Source organism: Cherax quadricarinatus, chromosome 4 (assembly GCF_038502225.1).
Source record: "Cherax quadricarinatus isolate ZL_2023a chromosome 4, ASM3850222v1, whole genome shotgun sequence".
Classification (NCBI taxonomy): Eukaryota; Metazoa; Arthropoda; class Malacostraca; order Decapoda; family Parastacidae; genus Cherax; species Cherax quadricarinatus.
The window spans coordinates 35,585,190-35,597,433 of record NC_091295.1 but is presented as its reverse complement, the minus strand read 5'-3'; the positions used below and the strand labels follow the sequence as shown (position 1 = coordinate 35,597,433).

Sequence of the window (12,244 nt, the reverse complement as noted above, 5' to 3'; positions counted from 1 at the left end):
CGATTTGGTCACCCTGCGAAATATTGCAGATCTATAGCCGAATGCCCAGTCTGTGGTGCTGATGACCATTCTAATACGTCCTGTAGTTGATCTCCCTCTTGCCTTAATTGTCATGAGGCTCACCCTTCTTACTCTCACCGTTGCCAGGTCTACTTAAATGAGCGAGAAATCCGTTGCCTCAAAGTTGAAGGTCTCCCCTATTCTATGGCAGTTTCTCAACTGTGCAAAGGGAGACTGCCCAGTATTTCTTATTCTCATGTTTCTAAGCATCCCCCCACTTCTGCGGCCCCATCTTCTGCAACTTCCTCTGTGGTTACCCCTACCATAGTCACTCCTGTCTCTAATTCTTTTGCTCTCCTGGGCTCAGAAGTCCCTACTTCAGCACCTCAGTCTGTTCTCACTTCTTCGTGTTCTCCCTCACAAGCCCCGGTATCAAGACCTCGTACAACACCTCCTCCCAATTGTCCCTCTACTTCTCAGAAGTCCAAAAAATCTCCATTGCTCAAATCTCCTTTAACCCTTCCTTCCCTTCCACCTCCTCATTTTATCTTCCCAGTCTTGGTACCTGGTTCTTCCCCTCTCACTGGCTCTGTTACAAGTGTGGAGGTTCACCCTCCTCCTCATGCTGTGCCTTCCTCCTCTGTCCCCTCCCAAGTTTCTTCCTCTTCTGCCACCTCCCAGGTTTCTGCCTCTTCAGTCCCCTCCCACACTTCTCCAGTTCCCTCCACCCTTTCGTCCCCCCTACTTTGGTACAGTCCATTACGGTTCCAGTCTTTACTCGCCCTCCTCCTTCCATCTCCAATATTGTCTCCCATATGACGTCTTTGAATTTCAAAACTCTTGAAGCTATCTCTGAATATATTGCAATGGACACTGATCCACCCCCTGTTCCTTCTCTTTCCTCTCCTCCATCTACACAACTCTTTTTTTTTTTTTTTTGCAGCGCACTGTTCCTTCGCTGCTTGAACGTTTTCCGCTACCACCGCATGTGGACTTTTTTAACCCCTCTAGTCCGTAGGTACCCTTACCTGCTGATTTCTAGTTTCTTTATCGTTGCCAATCATGGCCTATTTTCAGTGGAATATATGTGGCCTCAGGGCTAATCGGGTGAGCTTCAGATGTTGCTCTCCCAGTTTTCTCCTGTTGGTGTTTGCTTACAAGAACCACAATTACTCTGCTGTTATCTATCCCATCTCAGGCTATAATTTATTGTATTCTTCGGATCCTTTTCCTGATGGGACCTTTAATGAAAGTGCTCTTCTACTCACTGATATTCTGTTCTATCAGCTATTTGTTTGTACTTCGCTGCATTACACACCAGCCTGTATCCACTTGCATAGGTGGTATACACTCTGTTCTTTGTATCTCTCTCCTTCTCGGGCATTATCTATACCGGATATTGCCTTTCTTGTTTCGTCCTTACTGCCACCACTTCTGTTACTTGGCGATTTTTATGCCCATCATTTCCTCTGGGGGGTCTCACTGTGATTACCGTGGTATTCATTTGGAGGCTTTTCTTGCTACCCACCCCCTCCATGTTTTAAATACAGGTACTCCCACCCATTTTGATCCTCATACTCATACTCTCTCTTGCATTGATCTCTGTCTGCTCTTCCTCTACTGCACTAGACTTCACCTGGTCTGTTCTCCTGGACTTGCATGACAGCTATCATTTTCCAATCATTCTTTCTTCTCCTTCATATTCACCACCTCTTCCTAGCCCACGCTGGCAATTTCATCAAGCAAATTGGGACCTTTACTCGCAACTAACTACAGTTAGTGAGGTTCCTTCTTTGTCCTCCATTGATGAGCTTTTACACCTCTTCTTGTCCTCAGTTTTAACCCAAACCTCGGGCAGACATTCTCAGAAGTGCATCCCTTGGTGGTCTCCTGCTTGTGCTAGTGCAGTATGTTTGAAATGCACTGTGTGGGGCAGATACCAGTACAATAGAACCGCTGAGAGACTTCTTGATTTTAAGCAGAAGCGTGCGGTCACTCGCTGTGTCATCCGTGATGCTAAACACACTCGCTGGCGAGATTGTTTCCACCATCACCTCTGCTTTCTCTGAGTGCAGTCTGGAAAAGTGCGGAAATTGAGTGGTAAATACTCTCTTGACCCGGCTCCTGTTCTGCAGGTCGCTGGTGTTGATATAGCAAACCCTGTTGACGCTGCCATTGAAATTGGCGATCATCTGGTCAGTATTTCTCGGGGGCTCCATCTATGCCCCTCATTTCTTTCCTCAAAGTCTCCCAGAGAGTTAGCACCCTTGGACTTTTTTCCTCTCAAAGAAGAACTGTATAATGTGCCTTTTACACTTCAGGAACTGGAGGCAACACTCTCAGTTTGCCGATCATTGGCAGCTGGGCCTGACGACATTCATATTCGGATGTTACAACATTTACATCAGTCAGCCCTTGCAGTCCTCTTACACCTCTTTAATCTTATTTGGCCACAAGGAGTTCTTCCCCAGCTGTGGAAATCTGTCATTGTTCTCCCTTTCTGCAAACTGGGTACTACGGGACATGATGCCTCCCACTATTATCCCATTGCTCTTACCAGTGCAATTTGCAAAGTGATGGAACGTCTGGTAAATCGCCGTTTAAAGTGGTATTTAGAGACACAACAGTCTCTCCACTAGTCAGTATGACTTTCGTAAGGGCCATTCTACCATAGCTCCCTTACTACGCTTGGATACATATGTTCGTAATGCCTTTGCAAATAACCACTCAGTTATTGCTATATTTTTGACCTTGAGAAGGCATATGATACAACTTGGAGGTATAATATTTTGGCCCAAGCCCACTCCTTAGGCCTCCGAGGCAATCTACCATCCTTCCTTAAGAACTTTTTAACTGACAGACATTTCCATGTTCCGGACTTTGTCCAAGCTGAAGGTGTCCCCCAGGGATGTGTTCTGAGCACAACACTTTTTCTCCTTGCTATAAATGATTTGGCCTCTCTTCCATCTAATATTTGGTCATCACTCTATGTTGATGACTTTGCTATTGTTTATGCAGGTGCTGACTGTCGCCTCATTACAGTTTCTCTCCAGCATGTGGTCAACGGTGTTTCCAATTGGGCCACCATGCATGGGTTTAAATTTTCCAGTACCAAAACTCGCCAAATTACTTTCACTAGACGCTGTCATCTCCGATCATCCTTTGTACCTCTATGGCTCACGTATCCCTGAACGTGATACGGTCAGGTTTCTAGGCCTTCTCTTTGACTGTAGGTTATTCTGGAAACCTCACATTACCTCTCTGAAGGCAACTTGTTACAGCCGGCTGAACCTTCTTAAAACCCTTGTTCATCTTTCATGGGGAGCTGATCGTCGAACTCTTCTTCACCCACATTCAGCCCTCATTTTATTGAAACTCAATTATGGTGACCAGACCTATTCATTGGCCTCTCCTGCTGCTCTCTCTAGCCTTAATCCCATCCATCACCAGGGATTACATTTATGCCTTGGTGCCTTTCACTCTTTCCCTGTTGAGAGCCTCTATGCAGAAGTGAATATTCCATCCTTGTCCGACTGCCGTGATGCCCATTGACTTTGCTAATATGTTTGCTCTCATGATCTGTGCAATCCTTCCATGTATGGAATAGTCACCGATGTTAGCAGACATTCTTTTTGTTCATTGCCCCTGTTTGCTCCGTCCCTTTTCTCTTCGCCTACATTCGTTCGTCTTCCCTTCAGTTACCACCTTTCTATGTTCATGTAGCATCTAACTTTTCCCTACCCCTCTGGGAAGTTCCAGCTGTTCGAGTCTGTTCTTTCTCACTCCCTTGCGCGAAAGCCCAACTGCCTACAGTAGCTTCCTGCTCTCTTTTTCTTGACTACTTCCGCTCTCATTCTCATGCCATTGCAGTGTACACAGATGGCTCTAAGTCTTCTGATGGCATCGGATTTGCAGCAATGTTTCTGGACCGTGTCGTGCAAGGGCATTTACTATCCTTGGCATTTTTACTGCTGAATTGTATGCAATTCTTGCAGCACTTATCAGTCTTGCATCTATGCTTGTGTCATCATTTGTGGTTGTTTCAGACTCCCTTAGTGCTTTACAGGCTATACAAAAATTTGATATACCTCACACCCTAGTTCGCTGTATCCAACTTTGGTTACACCGTATCTTTACCAAGCATAAAGATAGTTGACTCGCGAAATCGTAATGACACGATTGCAAACAAACCATACCATGGGCGGGGATAGAACCTGCGATCTGAGAGTCTCAGATCGCGGGTTCCATCCCCGCCCATGGTATTGTTTTAAAGATAGTTTTTTGTTGGGTCCCTGGTCATGTTGATGTACAGGGCAATGAACAGGCAGACACTGCTGCGCAGTCAGCAGTACATAACCTTCCAGTTTCATATAGAGGTGTTCCATTCACCGACTATTTTGCTGTAATAGCTACCCACCTTCACGCCCATTGGCAACAACATTGGTCTGATCTGCTCAATAACAAACTTCATTCTATTAAACCGAGTATAGGTTACTGGCCGTCTTCTTGTCATCAGTGTTGAGGTTGGGAGACTACTCTCTCCCATCTTCACATTGGCCATACTCGTCTTACTCGTGGGTATCTCATGGAGAGGCGCCCTGTTCCTCTCTGTGAGAATTGTCAGGTTCCAGTATCAGTTAGCCACATTCTCTTAGACTGCCCACTCTATCAAAGAGCCTGCAGAATTTACTTCCAATGCCGTCTCTGATCTGCTGCTCTCTCTTTACCTTTCCTTCTTGCTGATGGTCCCTCTTTTAATCCAGACTCATTGACTTTTTGACAACTGATTTACTCCACAAACTCTGATGTTGATACCTTTAGCACTTCCCTCAGCCTGTTCTACCTCAATCTCTTGCTACCCTCTACCTCCACACTATCCACTGCCCCACTGTTCTCCATACCCTACACCGGTGGCCTGGTGGCTAAAGCTCCCGCTTCACACACGGAGGGCCCGGGTTCAATTCCCGGCGGGTGGAAATTCCGACAAGTTTCCTTACACCTATTGTCCTGTTCACCTAGCAGCAAATAGGTACCTGGGTCTCAAAACTCCAGCCCGTCGCGCTAGCCACTAGACCAGCTAGCCACAATAAGATTCATCCAACTAGGTATATTTCTACACCATAGGAAAGTTAGCACAGGCACCTCTGTGACCACAAATGCAAGTTTTTACAGACGAATCTCCAGCTAGCGTGGCCGTGACGAACGGGCTGGAGTTTTGAGACTCTATGACCGCGGGTTCAATCCCGGCCGGGGGTAAGGTACCTGGGTGTTAGTCGACTGGTGTGGGTCGCATCCTGGGGGACAAGATTAAGGACCCCAATGGAAATAAGTTAGACAGTCCTCGATGACGCACTGACTTTCTTGGGTTATCCTGGGTGGCTAACCCTCCGGGGTTAAAAATCCGAACGAAATCTTATCTTATCTTATCATCCCTCTCCCTTTTGCCAACCGATATCCTCGCTTCCTTCTCTGCCCTGCAGTGACGTATAGCCCTTGTGGTTTTGCGCTTCTTTTTGATTATAATAATAATACATGGGTTCGTGTTGCATCTATTGCCTACAAGTTTCATTTAAATATTTAGTTGTTGACTCATTATGCACTTTAAATAGGTCTTCGTGTTTGAGTGTCAGAAAACCGTTTACCATCTTAGAGGTTTGAATGAGATCTTGTAGTTTCCGTTTCCTAAGAGAAAATAGTGTTGTCTTTCTTCGTATGATTTGTTTCCTAGTAACTTAATCTGGACACTAAATGTGGAAACATATTCAATGGGTGTAACAAGTGTATTTTTAAAGAGTTAGTATGGTTTCTGGTGTTTTGTACTCAGTTTTTTGGTTATGAAACCGAGCATTTTCTTGTCTGTTCTCAGATTGGCGAAGTTTGATACGTTTTAGTTCCTTGCTTATTATTCCAAGGTTCTTTTCTTTTGTTTTGATTAATGTGTTGCCAAACATTTTTTATTAATGTTAGGGATTATTATATCCAAATGTAAAGGCTAAGATCCCTAATATGAGACTAAAGATGATTGTGTTAGCTAGGCGAGCACTGTGTGAGAGAGTTAGATTATCTTTATTTTTCACACCATACCCATCTTATGGGCGACAATCAAAAGATTACAGAGGTATATATTGGGTCCAGAGACCAGGCCACAAAGTTTGGATATCTGAACAAGTTAGTGGTAATGAACTATTTACATGTTTATCTGGTCACAGTCGTGACAAGTTTAGGCAGACATGAATTAGGACACACACACACACACACACACACACACACACACACACACACACACACACACAAACTAAGTGCTCTAGAGAATGAAAAAAGTACAGAAGGCAAAGGACTCAGGAGAATAAAGAGATTAGTCGATGAGCCAGAAACGAGTACGCACAGATAAGGAGGGAGGCACAGCGGCAGTATGAAAATGACAGCATCGAAAGTCAAGTCTGACCCGAAACTACTCTACAGCCACATCAGGAGGAAGACAACAGTCAAGGACCAGGTAATCATGCTGAGGAAAGAAGGTGGGGAGCACACAAGAAACGACCAGGAGGTATGTGAGGAGCTCAACATGAGATTTCAGGAAGTATTTACAGAGGAGGCTGAAGGGACAATGGGAAGACAAAACAGTGGGGTACAGCAACAAGGGATATACCAACAAGTGTTGGATGAATTACACACAACTGAGGAGGTGGAGAAGCTCCTAAGTGACCTTGATACCTCAAAGGCGGTGGGACCAGACATCTCTCCGTGGATCCTTAGAGAGGGAGCAGGGACACTACGTGTGCCACTAACCAAAATCTTCAACACTTCCCTTGAAACTGGGCAACTACCTGAAGTATGGAAGAAGGCAAATGTAGTCCCCATGTTTAAGAAGGGAGACAGAAATGAAGCACTAAATTATAGACCAGTGTCACTGACATGTATAGCATGCAAAGTCTTGGAAAAGATTATCAGGAGGAGAGTGGTGGAGCACCTGGAGTGGAACAAGATTATAAAAAACAGCCAGCACGGATTCATGGAAAGCAAATCCTGTGTCACAAACCTACTAGAGTTTTGTGACAAGGTAACTGAAGTATGAAATGAGAGGGAGAGGTGGGTTGATTGCATTTTCTTGGACCTCAAGGCCTTTGACACAGTTCCTCACATGAGATTAGTACAGAAGCTAGAGGAACAGGCACGTACAACAGGAAGGGCACTGCAATGGATCAGAGAATACCTAACAGGGAGGCAACAGCGAGTCATGGTCCGTGATGAGGTATCACAGTGGGCGCCAGTGACGAGCAGGGTCCCACAGGGGTCAGTCCTGGGACCAATGCTATTCTTGGTATATGTGAACAACATGACAGAAGGGATAGACTTAGAAGTGTCCCTGTTTGCAGATGACGTGAAGTTAACGAGAATTAAATCAGATGCGGACCAGACAGGTCTACAAAGAGACCTGGACAGACTGGATGTGTGGTCTAGAAACTGGCTCCTAGAATTTAACCCTGCCAAATGCAAAGTCATGAAGATCGGAGGAGGGCAAAGAAGACCGCAGACAGAGTATAGGCTAGGAGGCCAAAGGCTGCAAACCTCACTCAAGGAGAAAGACCTAGGAGTGAGTATAATACCAAGTACATTGCCAGAAGCACACATTAACCAGATAACTGCTGCGGCATATGGGTGCTTGGCAAACCTGAGAATATCATTCCGGTACCTCAGTAAGGAATCGTTCAAGACTTTATACACTATGTACGTCAGGCCCATACTGGAGTACGCAGCACCAGTTTGGAACCCACACCTGATCAAACACGTCAAGAAATTAGAGAAAGTGCAAAGATTTGCAACAAGGCTAGTTCAAGAGCTAAGGGGAATGTCCTATGAAGAGAGGTTAAGGGAAATCGGTCTGGAAGCAAGTTCCATAATTAGCTTTAAGAAGAGGTATGACAAATATCATGACGCACGGAGAGAGTGATTTAGTATCGACCAGTGAAGAGGCGGGGCTAGGAGCTATGACTCGACCCCTGCAGCCGCATATAGGTGAGTACATATAGGTGAGTATACAACCTGGAGGTTATTCCGGGGATCAACGCCCCCGCGGCCCGGTCCATGACCGGGCCGCGGGGGTGTTGATCAGGGCCTGATCAACCAGGCTGTTACTGCTGGCTGCACGCAGTCCAGCGTACGAGCCACAGCCTGGCTGATCCGGCCCTGACTTTAGGTATCTGTCCAGCTCTCTCTTGAAGGCAGCCAGGGGTTTATTGGTAATTCCCCTAATGCTTGATGGGAGGCTGTTGAACAGTCTTGGACCCTGGACACTTATGGTGTTTTCTCTTAGTGTACCAATGGTGCCCCTACTTTTAATTGAGGGTATTTTGCATAGCCTGCCCAGTCTTTTACTTTCGTAGGGAGTGATTTCTGTGTGCAGATTCGGGACCATGGTAATGCTTTTTTTTACAGTGAGCAAATTTAGGATTTTTTCTAGAATAGTTTGTAATGTACCAGTCTGGATAAAATATTTTGACATTTCTTGACCATTTCTGAGTGAGTTGTCTCTTAATTCACAATTTTTACAGCATTCCGGTACATAATGACGCAAGGTGTGACAATTCGTATACATCTGATGATGGTGAATTAACCTTCCCAAGATACTGGTAACACAGCCAGAGCCGGGCTGTCTTACCAGTATCTGCTTGTTTTGTTGGATGCACCGGAGACATGTGGCTCTCCCGCATGATAGAATGATAGATTGACTAACTGGTGTCAGTCTCCCTGAGTCTTAAATCAATAAAGTTCATTTGAAGTTCTTTTCATATTATTGTTCTCAAACTGCTAACTGACAGCCCAAGATTGTAATCTACTTCCTCTTTGAAGGCATATAAATTAGCTAATTCATCAGTTCTATCATGCATCTGAAGATCAATGTGAGATGGAATCCACAGAAGGTGCACTCCATCTCCACTGTCTACAATCATGCCATACCTGTGTCTGGCTTTTGACACAAGCATGCCAAAATTTATACTTAATTTTTGTCGGGCAAACTCAAAAATTTTCTAGCTTAAACACGTGCAAGTTTGCGCGTGTCATCCTACACGCGCCGCACATCTGGATTCCCGTTCTTTAATTCTAACCAATCACAAGCCTTCCCTGAGTCGCTTCAGCTAAGTGGTGATGGCGTTTGCCGCCTTCCCATTGGTTGAGAGAACAGAACATAAACACTTGTGGCTTGGTGTCGCCCAGAGTAGGTTTTTTTCCATCCAGTGTCACTAATATACTCTTGGATTTTACCCTTTACAATGTCGGTAAGTACTAATTGTTGTTTAGTGCGTACATGAATAGTTTAGGCATATTTTGATATATACATAAAGTTTGTGTGAAGCATAATGTGAGTGTAGCATGCAGTTGAAAAAAGTGCAACAAAGGAAGCTCGAAAATTTTCGTGGCTGCCCGAGAAGTGACATAGTACAATTTCAGTAAAATAAATATTTATAAAAAAATTTCTATTGCATATATGAATTCTGTAGTGGTCTGGATCTATACAGAAGGTTTTTATTGTCCTTCCAGATCAATGAGAAATTGTTTTATGGGGAGCTCTCCAGCACCAGGTCAAAATGTGTCTGCATTTTGGAGGAGAGTGACTCGGAACCAGAGGTAGATGAATCAGAATTGCTGGATAGTGGTGATGAATACTTGCCACCGGATGCAGAGGTGTCAAGTGATGAGGAGGGAGAAAGGCCAACCAAAAAGTAGAAATTAGTGAAGAAAAAGAAAGGTATTATGATTGAGGCGTACCCTGATGAGGAACATATTTATGATGATATTGCTCTTGAAGGTCAATCTCAGTGGTCCCAGGTTGACCTCCAAAATGATTCTTTGCTGGCATATGAACATGAACTATCAATTAGCAATAATTGCTCTTCCTCATGAATCTCAGGAATATGGGACTTGAAAGTTTTATCCCTTTGCAATGTGTCCATGTTGCTATTTGTTTCATTTTTATATTTTTCTAATACTTACAAAATGTTTTGATACAAATTCCATTTATGTTTTTGATATTGTCTGTTTGTATAATAAATTTAAAAAATAGTTATTGGGTGTTTTATTAACAATTGAAAGTTTGCAACATTCAAATTTACTCCCCATGTCGGGCAAGAGCGAAAATTTTCGACTTTCGAAGATTAGCAATTGCTCGAAAACTAACCATCAGAATTCCATTTATATGGCCTCATTCAACTTATATTGAGATACTCTATCCACTCTAGGGAGTTCTGTTTGAATTTCTAATTTTATGGCCAGTTGCCCAACAAAGGGTTAATTAAGGAGCTGAGAACATTTATGGATAATAAAGAATCAGTTACAATTAAAGTGTCAGAGAAAGAGAGAGACCAGTTTCAATAAGGCATCACAGAAGGCAAGAAGTGTAAGGAATAAACACCTGAAGTATCAGTGGAAGGAGAGGCATGAATAAAATAGCTACCAAATGCAACAGTCTGACCAAATGTAAGTTTAATATTCACAATGATCAACCTTGCATTTTTCACCATTTTTTCTCCACTATACTCTTCTTTGGGGTGGATATACCCTTTCATTTCTTGAATCAAAACAGATTACCCCCAATTCACAGGCGCTGTATGACCCTTACGGGTTTAGCGCTTCCCATAACTATAATGATATATATACATCAGGAATGCTTACCTCTACTCTCTCCTCCATAAGGTCAACCTTCAGTGCGAGCTGTTCCCTGAGGAGGACGTCTGGGTAGTGTGTGTGCTGGAAGGTGAGCTCCAGCTGCCTCAACTGGTCCTCGGTGAAGATTGTACGGTGACGACGTTTCCTTTTGTTATTGCTGCTGGCCTGCCTCTCCCCCCTCTTGTGGGAGGCCTCTACCCATGACCCTCCCTCCCCATCTGGTCATCACACATGTGAGACAAATTAATACATAAGTAAATAAATAAATGTACATTTAATATATAATAGAGGTTAACCATAGAATTGATAAAGGAAAAAAGATGAGTGGTGCATTGAGGTGTATATGGAGACAAAAAACATTATCTATGGAGGCAAAGAAGGAAATATATGAAAGTATAGTGGTACGAACACTCTTATATGGGTGTGAAGGCTGGGTTGTAAATGCTGCAGCGAGGAGGTGGTTGGAGGCAGTGGAGATGTCCTGTCTAAGGGCAGTGTGTGGTGTAAATATTATGCAGAAAATTCGGAGTGTGGAAATTAAGAGGTGTGGAGTTAATAAAAGTATTAGAAGGCTGAAGAGGGGTTGTTGATTTGGTTTGGTCATTTAGAGAGAATGGGTCAAAGTAGAATGACATGGAGAGCATATAAATCTGTAGGGAAAGGAAGGTGGGGTAGGGGTCGTCCTTGAAAAGGTTGGAGGGTGGGGGTAAAGGAGGTTTTGTGGGCGAGGGGCTTGGACTTCCAGCAAGCATGCGTGAGCATGTTAGATAGGAGTGAATGGAGATGAATGGTATTTAGGACCTGACGAGCTGTTGGAGTGTGAGCAGGGTAATATTTAGTGAAGGGATTCAGGAAAACCGGTTATTTTTATATAGCCGGACCTGAGTCCTGGAAATGGGAAGTACAATGCCTGCACTTTAAAGGAGGGGTTTGGGATATTAGCAGTTTGGAGGGATATGTTGTGTGTCTTTATACGTATATACTTCTAAACTGTTGTATTCTGAGCACCTCTGCAAAAACAGTGATTATATATGAGTGAGGTGAAAGTGTTGAATGATGAAAGTATTTTCTTTTTGGGGATTTTCTTTCTTTTCGGGTCTCACTGCCTCGGTAGGAGACGGCCGACTTGTTTATATATATATATATATATATATATATATATATATATATATATATATATATATATATATATATATATATATATATATATATATATATATATATATATTATATGCACTCTGGGATTAAAAGAGAGCGAACAAGATACAAATTGGGAGTTGCTAGTTGTTCTTTGCCAATCACTCAGTACTTTTCGGGAGATTCCGAGAAGCTGGAAACATTGGTGAAGGAATTTGGGATGGTATGTTAAAAGAAGAAATTGAACATAAACTTAGAAAAGAGTAAGGGGATGAAAGTAACGAAAAATATAGGCATTGTAAACTTTGATTATCATATTGGAAGGACGTACATATGATCAGATATTAGGGAGTGGACCTGTCGGTGGATGGGTCTATGGAAAACGAGGTAAACCATTGAATGGAAGAGGGAAAGAAAAGTGGATGGTGTTTTGAGGCATCTG

At 43.5% G+C, this 12,244-nt stretch overlaps 1 protein-coding gene across 1 annotated transcript in view; it reads right to left on the bottom strand.

Moving 5' to 3' along the window:
• The window catches only part of LOC128684375 (uncharacterized), a 57,891-nt gene extending 46,999 nt beyond the window's left edge, over positions 1–10,892 (bottom strand). Inside the window, exon 1 of the mRNA XM_070095623.1 lies at positions 10,672–10,892. Within this exon, the coding sequence (XP_069951724.1) occupies positions 10,672–10,689 (18 nt within the window). The 5' untranslated portion in view covers positions 10,690–10,892. The remainder of the gene's footprint in view (positions 1–10,671) is intronic.
• Positions 10,893–12,244: the final 1,352 nt, after the last annotated feature.